The 15,507-nt window shown below is 40.7% G+C and overlaps 1 protein-coding gene across 13 annotated transcripts in view; it reads right to left on the reverse strand.

Annotated features, from left to right (window-relative positions):
• Nucleotides 1–274: 274 nt before the first annotated feature.
• The window catches only part of Tle4 (TLE family member 4, transcriptional corepressor), a 134,851-nt gene continuing 119,618 nt past the window's right edge, over nt 275–15,507 (reverse strand). For all 13 annotated transcript variants that reach the window (XM_060387099.1, XM_060387143.1, XM_060387106.1 and 10 more), the window contains 7 exons: nt 15,420–15,496; nt 8,651–8,900; nt 7,475–7,722; nt 6,357–6,504; nt 6,009–6,159; nt 5,585–5,661; nt 275–1,970 (listed from right to left, as the gene is read on the reverse strand). In XM_060387099.1, coding sequence (XP_060243082.1) covers nt 1,863–1,970; nt 5,585–5,661; nt 6,009–6,159; nt 6,357–6,504; nt 7,475–7,722; nt 8,651–8,900; nt 15,420–15,496 — 1,059 coding nt within the window. In that variant the 3' untranslated portion in view covers nt 275–1,862. The remainder of the gene's footprint in view (nt 1,971–5,584; nt 5,662–6,008; nt 6,160–6,356; nt 6,505–7,474; nt 7,723–8,650; nt 8,901–15,419; nt 15,497–15,507) is intronic.

The raw sequence follows: 15,507 nt of genomic DNA on the forward strand, positions 1-15,507 counted from the left end.
AATTAAGCTTAAATAGATGCAAGTGGTTACTGTACTAGAATGACAGTACAAATTTACATGGTTCAAGTTTGAAGGGTTCAGTAAATATTTGGTCACCACCTGCTTTCCACAACTTCTTTCATGCTTTCTGGGTTATCTCAAAGGAAGAGGGGGGAAACTTAGCAACAGTTCAAACCCATACTACTTAACAATCTGATTTAAATATAACTAATAATTTTTAATATAGGGAGTGGCATAGACAAAGAAATTAGTAAAATAATTAGAAAAATAAGCATTCTAGAAGTTATTTATGTTTAATGCTTAAAAGTCTGAATGCACAAACAATCTACCATCATAGAAGTACTGGTGGCCAATACAATGCGTTAGAACTATGTACAATGCACAGTTTAGTATCAAAATCTTTCTACACTGTAGAGTTTTATGAAACTGTTAATGACATCAAACACTAAGCACTTAAGACACCATTTTTTTTGCTACCACACGAAGAACGTCAATGACAGTCCATTTCAACTTGCAGCATCCATCCATTTCTAGTATGAAATTAAGTGATTTTCTACTTATACAATAAAGTTTATCTACACAGTTCTTTTGATTTTGATCCATAGCAGCAAAGGCACTGTACATCAGCAGATCCACAGACTTAAAAGATCTTTTTAAAGCATTCAAACAAAAATAATAAAAAGGGAGTCACATGTTATAGTTTAACAGCAACAACAACAACATAAAAGATAACACAATGTTTCTGGCACAATGGCACAGCCTGTGTCCATTTCAGGGACATCCAACTAAGACATGGAAAGAACCAGAGGTAAAGAAAGCAAGTCACCATCCCAGGAGAGTCTCTTTTTTTGTGGCTTTCAGAGGATGGGCTCTTTTACCCCTCTGCTGGCGGTGTGTGTGTGTGTGTGTGTGTGTGTGTGAAAGACTTGCCTAGCACAGGGGTAGGCAGGCAGCGCTCTTGTACCTGCTGCTCCTAAAGAGCATGCCACAAAACAGCCCACCATGTCTCAGAGCGATACAATTGCCGAGAGACAAACAGCTCCCCCTGCCAGTAAATTTGGCAACATATTTAGAAAAAATTAAGTTCTCTCTTTGAGGCCCAATTTAATTTGTTTGACTATATTACAATATAAAAGGGACTTAAAAACATAATACAAAGGTACTTGTCAACAACTAAAAAAGAAAAAAGAAAAACATCCAATTATTTTTGTTGAATGTAATCTAAAGTGATAGACATTAGTTAAAGTTTCCCAAATAGACACAAAGGAATAGTACTTGGCCTGTCATATTCTACTTGTTCAGCCAAATTTCCAAATGTTTTTAATATAAGTAGAAAACAAAACAACCTTATAACAACACTGCAACATATTGCTTCCATGTGTAATTATACATTTCACGTCTCTATACAGTCAATAGTCTACATTTAGTGACATTTTTAATCAGTTATTTTAAACCTTCCTTTCCCCTCCCCTACCAAAATGGAGGGGATGGAGCATCAAATACAATGCACCTTCATTATCAATGCAGGAGCGAACAGCTTTATTTAGTCAGTCATTGTTAGAAAGCCTTCTTTAAACAAAATAAATATATTACAGATATAATACATAATTAAAGATTCCATTCACTGTTAGGTATTCCATGTTCTTCCAAGTCGATAGCTGAAGATTTGGTATCACAGGTTCTTAATGAGTATTCACAATTCAATAGCAAGGAGGAAGTAGGGCTATGTAAAGGATCAAACTCCACAACTGCAATGTGAGTACTGGAAATCCTTGGTTTTAGATGTGGGGGAGGGGTGAACAAAAAAGTACAATAGCGCAAAGTGCTACAAGGAGGAGTCCAGTTTGCACGAAGATTTGTCCTTAATAAATAACTTCATAAACCGTAGCCTTCTTGTCTCCAGAGCCAGTGACAATGTACTTGTCATCCACAGAGATGTCACAGCTAAGCACCGATGAGGATTCTTTGGACTATGAAAGAAATATATCAAGAATGTCACATACAGGTACTAAGAAGCAAGACTGATGGGTGTGGAGCAGAAACACAGCCAATGTGCTCCACGAACACCCAGAAGCCCTGCAGATATAGGGCAGCCCCAATATTCCTAGACATGGCAGTACTTTAGAGAGCTCTTCCCCAGCTTAGGCTGATGGTTCTTGCTCTCAAGGCAGCAAAGAGAGAGGTAACTCAATGGTCAGAGTACTCTGCCAATGAAACAAGGCCCTATTTTAAATTCTATCCCTGGGCTTCAGGAGATAGCTCAGTGGTTCAGAGCACTGAATGCTCTTCTAGAGAACAAAGGTTTAGTTCCCAGACTCCACATGGCAATTTACAACTATAACTTCATTTCCAGGGGTCCAACAACCTCTTCTGTTTCCCTTGGGTACCAGGTATGCAACATGGGGCACAGACATGCAAGCATACAAAACAAACATAAAATAAGTAAGAACCAAACAACCAACCCTCTATTCTCTAGAAAGTACAGAGTAGGGTACTCAAGACATGAGAAAACCTTGCCAGGTAGCCTGCATCTAAGTGGTGCCACAAAGCAGCACGCATAGCCCAGGTCCTAACAAGTACTGGCAGATGCTAGTAAACAGTACTACCAGCATAAGACATAGAAACATGCAAGTCAAATTCAGCAGTTGGGAACAGACACAATCCACTGAAGGGGCGGGGCAATGAAGGAATGAGGGCAGATCTGCCCGCAGGGCTTAAACGAGTGCCCTTAAGAACACCTAGAGCACTGGAAACTACATGGAGGACAAGTACCCAACACACTGCATGTCTCCTAGACTTCTTTACTGAAACAGTTAATTAAAATGCCCAAGCCAGCATATACATAGATATAATACTTGTGTTTAATATAAAAGATGCAGTCTAGTATTTTTTTTTCTTTTAGTTTGTGTACCTAACAGGTCACAAAACTCCCAGTATAAGCATGGTGGCTCACGCCTTTAATCCTAGCACCTGCAGGGGGAGGCAGGTAGATCTCTGTGAGTTCCAGGCCAGTGAGCCCTACTTAGTAAAACCTTGTCTCATAAAGAAAGAAAGGGAAGGAGAGATGCATAAGCATCAGAACAATTAAATTAGCTGCTCTGTCATACTAAACCCTGCATGACAGTCTATTTTAGATTCAGACAGCTAATCAGCTCTACGAATACTTAATGCTGTTTTGTTAAGGGACCTGCAAGTTTGTTATATTAGTTTCAAGTATGAAACAAAAGGTAAGAGAATTCTAACTACAAATTAAAAATGAGGAGTCATTAGCTCCCTTATGAAATTTAAACACATCTGTTAAAAGAGAGTGAGAGAGAGAGAGAGAGAGATATTTGTGTACATGTCTGTATTTATACCACATCTAACTTTGGTGTTTTTTACAGATAATTTCCCAAACTATGACATAAAACCCTATTCTGCCACTAAAAAGTGGCAAGTTTATAAAATCAGTCCAGTTTGACTGGACCTTTCTGAACATTATTGGGAAAAAGAACTGATAAAAGATAGTGAATAAAATAATTGGAAAAGAAGAGAACTGATAGTACTCATAAAAGTATTTAAGTAAAATGTTCAAGGTTAAAATAGAAAACTAAAGTCCAAGTGGATCAAAGACCTCAACATAAAACCAGACACATTAAATTGGTTAGAAGAAAAAGTGGGGAAGACCCTAGAACTCATTGGTACAGGAGACAACTTCCTGAACAGAACACCAATAGCACAGGCTCTAAGAGCAACAATCAATAAATGGGACCTCATGAAACTGAAAAGCTTCTGTCAAGCAAAGGACACTGTCATCAAAACAAAACAACTACCTACAGATTGGGAAAGAATCTTCACCAACCCTATCTCTGACAGAAGGGCCAATATCCAGTATATAGAAAGAACTGAAGAAGCTGAAAAGCAGCAAACCAAGTAATCCAATTAAAAATGGGGAACAGAGCTAAACAGATAATTCTCTGTAGAGGAATATCAAATGGCAGAGAAACACTTGAAGAAATGCTCAATGTCATTAGCCATCAGGGAAATGCAAATCAAAACGACCCTGAGATTTCACCTTACACCCATCAGAATGGCCAAGATGAAAAACTCAAGTGACAACACATGCTGGAGAGGTTGTGGAGAAAGGGGAACCCTCCTCCACTGCTGATGGGAATGTAAACTTGTACAATCACTCTGGAAATCAATCTGGTGCTTTCTCAGACAACTAGGAATAGTTCTACCTCAAGATCTAGCTATACCACTTCTAGGCATATATCCAAAAGAGGCTCAAGCACACAATAAGGACATTTGCTCAACCATGTTTATAGTAGCTTTATTTGTAATAGCCAGAAGCTGGAAACAGCCCAGATGTCCCTCAACTGAAGAATGGATGCAGAAATTGTGGTACATCTACACAATGAAATATTACACAGCAATGAAAAATAAGGAAATTATGAAATTTGCAGGCAAATGGTGGGACCTGGAAAGGATCATCCTGAGTGAGCTGTCCCAGAAGCAGAAAGACACACATGGTATATACTCACTCATATAGACATATAATATAGGATAAACCTACTAAAATATGTACATCTAAAGAAACTAATCAAGAGAGAGGATCCTGACTAAAATGCTCAATCCCCATCCCAAAAGGCAAAGAGCATGGACATCAGAAGAAGAAGAAAACCGGAAACAAGCCAGGAACCTGCCACAGAAGGCCTCTGAAAGGCTCTGCCCTGCATTCTATCAAAGCAGATGCTGAGACTTACGGCCAACTGTTGGGCAGTGTACATGGAATCTTATGTAAGAAGTGGGAAATAGTAAGATCTGGAGAGGACAGGAACTCCAGAAGGAGAGCAACAAAACCAGAAAATTTGAACAGAGGGGTCTTCCCAGAGACTCATACTCCAACCAAGTACTATGCATGGAGATAACCTAGAATCCCTGCACAGATATATCCCATGGTAGTTCAGTGTGGAACTGGGTTACATAGTAATGGGAAGAGGAACTGCCTCTGACATAATCTGATTGGCCTGTTCTTTGATCACCTCCCCCTGAGTGGGGAGCAGGCCACAGAAGATGACTATGCAGCCACTCCTGATGAGACCTGATAGACTGAGATCAGAAGGAAGGAGAGGAGGACCTCCTCTATCAGTGGACTTGGGGAGGGGCATGTGTGAAGAAGGGGGAGGGAGGGAGGGCCCGGGGGGGGGGGGGAGGGAAAGGCTTATGGAAGGATAAAAAGTGAACAAAGTGTAATTAATAAAAGTTAAGAAAAAAAGAACTTAAAAAAAAAAGAAAATGCATAATTAACACAAACATATCACAGAAGACCTAAAATCCCAATTGAAATATAGAGGATTGAGTCATGAGTATTTCAGGATTAGTAGTGACACTGAATCAGAAATCACACAAAAGACCCTTGTGTAAATAATCCCCCTCCCTGCTTTGGGCAGGTTCTTGCTCTGCCTGATGAAATGGTATCAGGTGCCCCAACATATTCTCAAACATGTAAGTAGGTCCGGTGCCCATAGGATGCATGGAGACGGTAGAGTTAACCACTGCAGGTAGCACACAGCAGCTGGTCATAGAGTAAGCTAGGTATTACCTGGAATATGCTGGCCCCATAAGGTGTCCTCCAAGCATTCAGAAGGTTGTCCTTTCCAGTGCTTACAAACCATTTGCCTACAGGAAGAACATTTTGTGTTACTTTGTCATTTGCTTCATAAGGTGCTGAATTAATATAGAAACTCATCCTATTTATAACAAATATCTTTTTACTTTAAAAGTAAAGCCCACCCACCTTACCTTCTGGATTTCATGAGTCACTGATTGTTATGATAAGGAAAAAAAAATGGATTAAGGCCAGCAATTTGCATAGCTTGTTAGGAAAGCATGCATGGTTAAGTACACAATATAGTTGTGATGAGAGACTCATTAACAAAATAAAAAGACTCAACTTTGAATGAGTCAACAGAAGAACCAAGCAATCTCTCTGGTCGATAGAAACTGAACAGAAGGTGCTTGCTTACCACAGTGGGCAAACTTGAGTGACAGCACACAGCTCTCATGAAGATGCAACTGGTATTTGTCTGGCTTGGTGACATGCAACACTTCCACATTGCTGTTCTCCATCCCCACTGCAAGCCACTCTCCAGTTGGGCAATAGCCCAAAGAAAAGATCTGGAATTAAAACAAATGATAGCGCTGCAGAGAACGAGGTCTTATTAACTGGGAGGTATACTCTTAAATATCAAGAAAATAAACAAAATTAAAAATGTGCAGAAAGAACCAAGTCTAAAAGATTATCTCCACAGATTCATATTCAAGTGCACCACTTTTTCTTTTGGTAGCTCACGTTACCCGCACACAGTCCACACCTGAGAGGTGAAGTCGTGCTGTTGCAGCTGCCGTCCTTCACGCAGGTCCCAGGACCTCACAGTGTTGTCTAAACCACCTGTCCAGAGCTTGGTGCCGTCATTAGAAATGTCAATACAACTGGCTCCATCTGTGTGGCCCTGGAATTGCCTAAAAATGGAGGGAGGGAAAGCCCTTGAAAATGGGAATCCTTTGCTGATCAAAATCAATGCAGGGTTTATCTAGAGATCTCATTTGGTTTATACTTTCTAAGTATTCAAATTAATGAAACATATCATGTATTTGTGTTGGCATTGCAGGAGGGAAAGGCCATTCTTACAAGAAACAGCTAAAGGATGTACACTCAGTGTGATCCACTGCCCAGGGACACTTCTGGTAAAATGTAAAATGTACATTGGGGCATGATGGAAAGAATTCAAAGTGCTTCCTCACTTCATAGTCAAGGATGACCTTGTCTATCTGAACCTTACCCTTAAGCCACAAGAACAACAATTATTTTCCTTTTGGAATTGCAGCCCTTCAAAATAAGAGTGCAAAGGGTCTTATCTTCCCATACAGGGCCCTACTCATAGCTAAAGTTCCCAATTTTCTAACAACCTTTCCTTGAGCATACTGTTTGTTCTCATTCCTATAAACCTGCTTGTCTACTTGTCCTTAAATATGAGAACACAGGCAATTTAGGCCATGTGAGCACAAACAGCAACCCACTAGCACTGGCCCATGGCAAACACCATACAACCATTGCTGAAGTTTTGACACATGCAGCACTTAAACTAGAACCATATACTATGGTTGTTCACCAAGGAGCTAAGGGCAATGATGGGTGTCAGCAGGCAAAGATAAGAAATTACAGACACCTAAGGAACCCATGAGGTCCTGACAACATTCATTACATAAAAATAACCTTTACGTCTAAAACTCTGAATCAGTAATGCTGTGTGTATGTATGTATAAAATGAAACACTTATTTCATAAAATATAGTATGGAAGCAAGATTTTGCAAATACACAAACTACACATACCAAAAGTCAGACACAGACACAGATACACACAAAGCTTTGAACACCATGTGGTAAATTAGCTCTCCCTTACTGCACACAAGTGAATTCAGCTGACCTACCTCACCAGGGTCTGATTGTGCAGATCCCACACTGCGATGTTGCCATCGCTGCAGCATGAGAAGCAGACCTTGGAGTCAGGGCTGATGGCCAGAGCATAGCAGGCAGGGGCTGAGGACGTCAGCTCTGCCTTGATGCGAGGGGTTGGCGCTGCCAGGTCCCAGATGGACAGTGTACTGGCTTCCCCTCCAACAATTAAGGTGCGACCATCAGGGAGCAATCTGCAGGAACGGATGTAGTTATCCCTGTTCTATGAAGACAAAAGCCATCACAAAATTACTCATGAGGAAAGGAAAACAGCGTTAATATGAGAACAGAAATCCATAAGAGTATCATGTTCCCTTCTGGTTTAATGAGCCATTTATACTTATGACAATGATAAAGTAGATTAATGTTGCAAAATTACATGAAATTAAGGAAGTACTTAAACTTGATCTACAAAATTTAGTACCAAGATATTTAATCTTAATTAGCATCCAAATGCAAAGATCTAGTGCTACTCCCACCACCAAATTAAACAACTGTGGATGTAATCTGTACACATAGATCCACATGGTCTGTGTACACACCACTACAGTTCCCTAAACTCTAAATCCCTGGCATACTTTGCTGAGGACAAAGGGTCCTGGTGTTAAAGCCACATCACAGTGAAAGCCACTTGACAGTTGGCTCTTTTGGCCTAGCCTTGCTATATACAACTAACAAGCATTGTGGGTTCAGTGAAATGCCATCATCAGGAGGCAAGACAGGAAAAAGACAATGACTTTCCTGTTCATAAGTTTATGAAAATCTTATTTATGTATGTATACTTCATTATGTCATACTAAATGATGCACCAAAAAAAGATTCTTCTGACAGAAGGGAAGAAAACTAAGCTTCAATTTCCTGTGTAACCCGAGGAGAAACGGTAACTGACCAGCTATGGGCTTCGTAGCCACATGAATAGTTGACTTGACAAAGTTCTCAGGTATGCTCTGTAGAAGCAATGTGTGAACTCTCAGTATTCTTGAACCAAGTGATTTACCTTTGACCCTGGAGACAAGATGAATGCAGACTGTACAGGTGCACATACCATCCAGGAAGAACTGGATCATTCTGAGAGAAAACCCCTACTTATCCTCTTGGGACTGATATGATTTTTCTTACCATCACAGTCTCTGTTATCCCTTCTCACTTACCAGGCAGTCCAGCTGAGAGACTGGGCTCTTGTTGCCAGGATGGCTGATATCCCAGACCTTAACGCAGCCCTTGCCACCTGTGTACACGTGTCTTGTGGGGTTGCTGATGGTCACTGCACACACCACCTCCCCATGGTTGAGAGTGTTGATCTGTCGAGCATGTCGGGGGATTCCAGGTCCAATGAGGGCATCAGGGGGAAAGGGGACAGGCTGCATCTGACCATCAGCACTAACATGAAAGGAATATGCTCTAGGGTACAGGAAGAAAAAACAGGAGAACAATGTAGAAGACATTAGCTTTTGCTTGTTTTCTTTTAGAACAGGGTCTTATGTATCTATGGTTGGCCTCAAACTCACAAAACAGTAGAAGGTGACTCTAAATATCTGGCCTGCCTGTCTCTACTTCCCTTGTGCTGTGATTACAGGTATGCCCTAGCATGTCTGATTTATACAGTGATGAATATAAAACCCAGGTTTCATGCATACTAGAAACACACTCTACCAACTAATCAACCTTCCTTGAAAATGTTATTAAACCATCTAATATAACAAAAGAGAAAAATCAGAGAGCAAATCCTTTTTTTAGTGCCATTTGAGATGCACAAAATGAATGAATGAATGAATGAATGAATTCAAATGGATCCAGTACAGCATAGTAACATAGGCTTTAAAGTCATGGGACTAGGTCCATAACCAAATACCAATTGGTTGTTTAATAGTTGCTGTGTGACATCATTAGTTACCTAGTCTTGCTGAATACAATTCTAACTTCAAAAAGAGGATGAGTCTATAGTTTACAGAGAACCAAGTAAGACAGCCAGTTTCAGATATATATATATGTGTGTGTGTGTGTGTGTGTGTGTGTGTATACATATATGTATACACATGTAGTACCTATCTTTTTCACTCTAAACTTTCATTGCTTTGTATTTTTCAGTGGTTCTATGGCCTGTGATAGAGCTCACCTATAAATGGATTCACTCTAATGAGTTATTAATGGAGATCAGTAAGCCAAATTTATGAAGCTCTAAAGAGTTCAGATTCTGTAGGTATACATTCAAATGGAAGACGTGCCAAAAAAAAAAAAAGTTTTCACACATTGATCAGACTCAAAAATCACAAATTTTAAAAAACACAAAAGAAATGAGAACTTGAAAAAGTGCCCAAACCACAAAGTGTACTCCACTTCCATTTCCAGTTCACACCCTTAAAAGCCCTGTGATGTAAAAAAATGTTTGGTATAAACTGGACGTGAAGTCTTCGCCAATCAATTCTACTTTTAAAACGCAACTGTTAGCAAGGAGGTAATGAGCCTGCTCAGATGCAGGTCAACTTTAGGGGGAAGCAAATACTAATGGCAGGTGAGAAGGAGCTGAGCCTATTTTGGTAGCTCTTAGAAATGGCAGCCCTTTTTGAGAAATATGTACCATACCAAGAGAAAGAATTTGTGGATGTATGAAAGGTAGGAACTTAGACTAAAGCACATACAGGATCAGAATCAAAGCTGAGATAGTGTGGTGGTTTGAACGGAACATGCTCCCTAGGTTGTCAGGCATTTGACTATTTTTGTTGCTTGGTTGGTTGTACTATTTAGGGAGCTTTAGGTGGTGCACCCTTGTTGGAAGAAGTATGGAGGGCTTTGAGAGTAAAAGCCTGCACTACAGTTTGCTGTCTGCTTCCTCTTTCCATTTGAAGATACGTGCTCTTAGCTACCTGCTACACCCACCTTATGGCCTCCTGCTGCTTCCCTGCACGATGGACTCTTAGCCCTTTAGAATCACATACCAAATAAACACCTTCCACAAGCTGCTTTTAGTCACAGTGTTTTATCAAACAGAGAAGTAACTGAAATCAATACTTTACAGTTCCTTACTGTGAGGGTCTAGGCTGGTCATGTTTACAAAAAGTTAGCCCAGCACTGAGGGCATGCCACAGCTGCCGAGGGAAGGGTTGGGAAACTAGGAAGTGAATAGACAGAGGTTATTTTTCAAGTGGAGTAAAGAGAACTTGGAGCCACACCAATGTGTGACCTCAGAATAGTGAGATTCTGAGGACTGTAAACATAGATGGTGGGAATGCTGGGAGCAGGAATTGCCAATTCACAGAACCTAGCTTCTGAAGGCAGGTACGGCCATGCTTAGATTCTGGATGTGACATCTGGAGCGGTGATAGAGATTTTAATAGAGGTAGCTGAAATAGAATAAGGCAGATTTTCACTAGAGCTGATCCTGGTGACAGAGCCATCAGGAGTTTGACACCTAGTCACACTCAGGTCTTTAGCGGAAACTCCATCACGGTATATACTGGGGTGTTTTTAAATAGTAGAGGTCTGAAAGAAGCAGGGTTTTCACAGAAGTGAGAAATCTAACTCATCAGGAAACACCATTGGCATGCTGGTCTGTAGGCTGTGAGGAAAAGGAAAGGGCACCTTCTTAGGGGGATGTAGAAGAAAGGGTGACTTTAGGAGAGCCAGGTTCTAGTTCAGGCTTGAAAACAAAGGCTGCTCCTCTCAGAGAGGACAACTGAGAAAAGGCTAATTCATATAGCAATTAAGAGGTCACAAAGACTAAATCTTCCAAGAAGAAAAGAAAGGTTATTCCAAGTTCAGGCAGTGTTAGATTTTCCCCCACTCTTTTTGTTTTTTCAACACAGGGTTTTTCTGTGAAGCCCCGGTTGTCTTGGTATTCATGCTGTAAACCAAGGTTGGCCTTGAACTCAAAGATTACCTGCCTCTGCCTCCTGAGTGCTGTTATAAAAGGAGTGTGCCACCACTTACCTTGCTAGTTAATATACTTAATAACACTTTCTTAAAAAAAAAAAAATCCCATCCAAGGCTTATCAAATGGGTTTCAAAAAACTTTGAGAATTCAGAGAGAGAGAAAAGGGAAGAAAGAGTTGGTTGTGTTTTTTTTTTTCTTCTTCAGAGACACCCCCCATGTGGACAATGGCTCTTGGGGGAAGGGGGAGAAGGGAGAGGGAGAGGAAGAGGGAGGGAGAGGGAGAGGAGGAAGGGGGGGGAGAGGGTTGTTTGTGTTTTCCCAGAGAACCCTGGCTCTTAAAGACACAAACGCCCTTCAAGGTTTTTAGTAAAAATTTCATCAGTACTCTGAGTACCTACCATGTGACCATCTAGAGCCCAACTATATGAAGGACTGAAAAAAACAAAAACAAAACCCCAACAAACTACTTTCTGACATATTTATTATCAGGAAAGCATGGCAGCTGTCCATTCATGTGGCAGTGGAAACTTGAGATGTTTATGTCAGTAATCAAGACTGAAGGCAGAGGCTCAAGCACAGGCTCAGTAGCATGGTGACAGCATCCAGACAGGCTGCAATTCTATAGTGCTCAAAGTGGCATGACCCCCAGACCAAGGCGACCACTGCTTCTTTAAATATTCCAAACACACTAACACTCCTGTACCTCAAGGCTGACCTGCACCAAGAACCCTTCAACTCATCCACTCTACTCCCTTTGCTGTTTACCTACTTGGTGACTACTAACAGCCTTTGAAAAAGGACTGTACCTCTTTCTTAAAGGAGCCCTTCCATCTCCTCTCAGTTCATATGGAACTCAGAGGCATTTGAGTTATTTGATTAATCCTCTGACCTTGTTATTTAGTCACTGCTTGAAACAGACCAATCTTTCACCTTCAGAGTTCTTTGGTCAACAAAACTTGTTAGTCAACCACTATTTGCAGAGCACACACAGGTACACAGAATTTTATGGTAATTGATATTTATATCTTCAACTCTCAAGGAACTCAAAGTCTAATTTGCCTTGTTTCCCTTATTAATAAGCCAAATATTTACTGAACAACTTGGCTATGCAGCCAGCATGTTTGATGTAACTGGGACATTTGGATTAGGGTCTGTAGTAAAGTTAGTTATAGGAGGAAGAACCTTTAATTTTATTCAGCAGATAGAAAACAAAAAAGAGTCAAGGTCAGTCAAGCATGCTTACCACTGAAGGGCAGGTGAAACGGGGAGAAAAAGAATGTTAAGGAGACACTATGGTGACAAGAAAGTGCCTATGTAATACTAAAGAAACAAGCAAAGGGAGCCAGAGAAAGAAGACATCATTATATATTTATTTACTCTTTGAATAAACTTGCATTGTGAGCATCAGCTGTGAGCTATGCAGTATTTTTCGCACAGTTCTTTTTTGTTTGCTTCAAGTCTGGTTGTCCTGGAATTCGTTCTGTAGACTAGGCTGGCCTTGAACTCAGAGATTTGCCTGCCTCTGTCTCCTCAGTGTTGGGCGTGCTCCCTTGCCCTCCAGGTTTGGAAGTTACTTCTGTAACTGAGTATTTGTTGTTGATGGGAGTGCTAACTGGTACAACCACAATGGAAATTGGTGTGGGTTCCTCAAAAAGCTGATCTATACCACTCTTGGGCTTATACTTAAGGGACTCTACATCGTACTACAGAAATGCTGCCTAATCCATGTAGTATTCTGCTATATTCTTAATAGTCACAAAATAGAAACAGCCTAGATGTCCATCAATGAGTGATCAGGATCTATGTGGAAGAACAGGTGCAAAGTTTCTAAGAGCCAAAGATAGTAGATGATTCCAAGGGCACGGTATTTTCTGACCCAATAGTGCTAATGTACATATGAACTCACAGAGACTCTGACAGCATGTATAAGATTTGCAAAAGTTCAAACCAGATAAAATTCCAGGGTGGAAAAGTTAGTTGTGGGCATAGAGTCCCACAACTAAGCAAGAAGCAATTTACAAATGCTAGTGAGACAGGGAAAATCTTCAATGGAGTGATAGTGCGTATATCAACCACTCTGAAGGCCAAGCTTCATGATCAGGAGTAGTTGGCCAATACAACATGGAATCCATATGTAGAGTGTATGCATGTGCACACACACACACTTTTGTTGAGAGGGAAAGAACATGAACTTGGGTGGGGAAGGAGGCTCTGGGGAAGGCAAGAATATAAGAAGGCGGGGCAAAAGATTTTATGGTAATTAATATTTATATCTTCAACTCTCAAGGAACTCAAAGTCTAATTTGCCTTGTTTCCCTTATTAATAAGCCAAATATTGGCATCTTATACCAACAGGACTTTTCAATTCCACAAATCTAATTCAATATATTTCGGAACATTGTATTTTTTGAAAAGTTCTGTTCTGCTCCTGTAGAGGCCATATTCAAATAGGGAGAGGCAGACAATAGCTGTAAGGAAACATTCAAAAGCTGAGCATGATGGTGCCTCTCTCTAATACCAGCCTAATACTTAGAAAGTAGAGGCAGGAGGCTCAACAAATTCAAGACCAGCTTGGGGTACACAGTGAAACACTTTATCAAAAAAATTACAGGAAAATGACAATAGGGAGGAAGCCAGAGAGGGATGGTATTTAAAGACAGTTACCAGGGCAGAATGCTCTGTTAAGAGGGTATCTAACCTCCCTGTTCAGAGGAAGCCCATAGGCTGCTCCAGTTTCCAAGTGGGTTCCCTAGTAAAGGAGTACAGGGGCTGTCTCTGACATGAACTCAGTGGCTGGCTCTTTGATTACCTCTACCTGGGGAGTGCAGCCTTTCAGGGCCTCAGAGGAAGATGATACAGCAAGCCTTGATGAGACCTGATAGGCTAGGGTCAGATAGAAGGGGAGTGGGACCACCCCTATCAGTGGACTAGGGGAGGGGCAGAAGGGGAGAAGGAGGAGGGAGGGTGGGACTGGGAGGAGATGAGGGAGGGGCTACAGCCATGATACAAAGTGAATAAATTATAATAAATAAAGAAATAGATTTTTAACCTACAAAAAAAAGAGAGCATCTACAGAAACCTGAAATGAGACAGTGAGACACAGAAAACATTAATAGATGAGAATCATTAAGAATAAGGGGCAAATAGGCAAGTAGCCAGGAGAGCCTCCAGGAGAGGAGACTTGTGTGGCTGCTCATCAAGTCTGGATAGTGCAGGGGACTAAGGACGCAGCATATGTGCTGTGGATTCAATCTCAGAAAAGATGGCAATCAAAGATTGGTGTGAGTACATGTGTGCGCATGCATGCGCGCAAATAAATGCGCATGTGTGTAAGGAGGCAAGAACCTTTCTTTAGAGGAAGAAAAAAAGTCTTAGTTTTTTTCTTTCTTTCTTCTTTTAAGAGCCAAATACTACTTTAAAAGTCTTCTCTTAAATTTTTCTAATCCTATTAGAACTGTTGCTTAGGTAGTAAGAAACAAACAAACAAACAAACAAACAAACCGGAGCGCAAGTATACAGAAACCAAGACTGTAGAATGGGATGTGGTGAGATTAGAATATATAAAAAGAGGCTGGAAGAGGTGTGTTGTACTTGGTCTGTTATCACTCTATGGGAGTGTGAACAGACATTCCAAATGCTCAGCTCACAGTATAGAAGCCAAATGAGCAAACTACCTTTTCTGGAAATAGAATTCAGCAGAAGATTGTCCTGATTTTTTTTTTTTTTTTGAAGTTCAGCGTGTCTGTTCTCTACAAGTTTAATTCTAATCATCTTAAGTTTGCATATAAATATCACACTTTCTGAACAACTGCCTTAAAATCAGCAACAGACTGGGAGAAGCCCTATCTGCCAGGGCTGCCTTTACCACTTACATTTTTACATGAAGGCTTGATTTTTAAACTAAACACACAAAATTCAACCTTATTATGCCTTGTTGTTTGCTAAGAGAAAATGAAGAATAATTCAAAGCCTATCATTTAGCAATGCCCAAATTCCAAATCGCAAGCAAGGACTGGAGCTTGGCAGACAATGAACCCAAAGATACTCACGGTTTTCCTCCTGGAATGCCTGTCAAGTTTGGAGGTATTGCCGGCACACGCATATGATGATGTGGATCGAATCCCACCTAAAATTGTC

Source organism: Meriones unguiculatus, chromosome 1, assembly GCF_030254825.1.
Source record: "Meriones unguiculatus strain TT.TT164.6M chromosome 1, Bangor_MerUng_6.1, whole genome shotgun sequence".
In the NCBI taxonomy this organism is placed as follows: Eukaryota; Metazoa; Chordata; class Mammalia; order Rodentia; family Muridae; genus Meriones; species Meriones unguiculatus.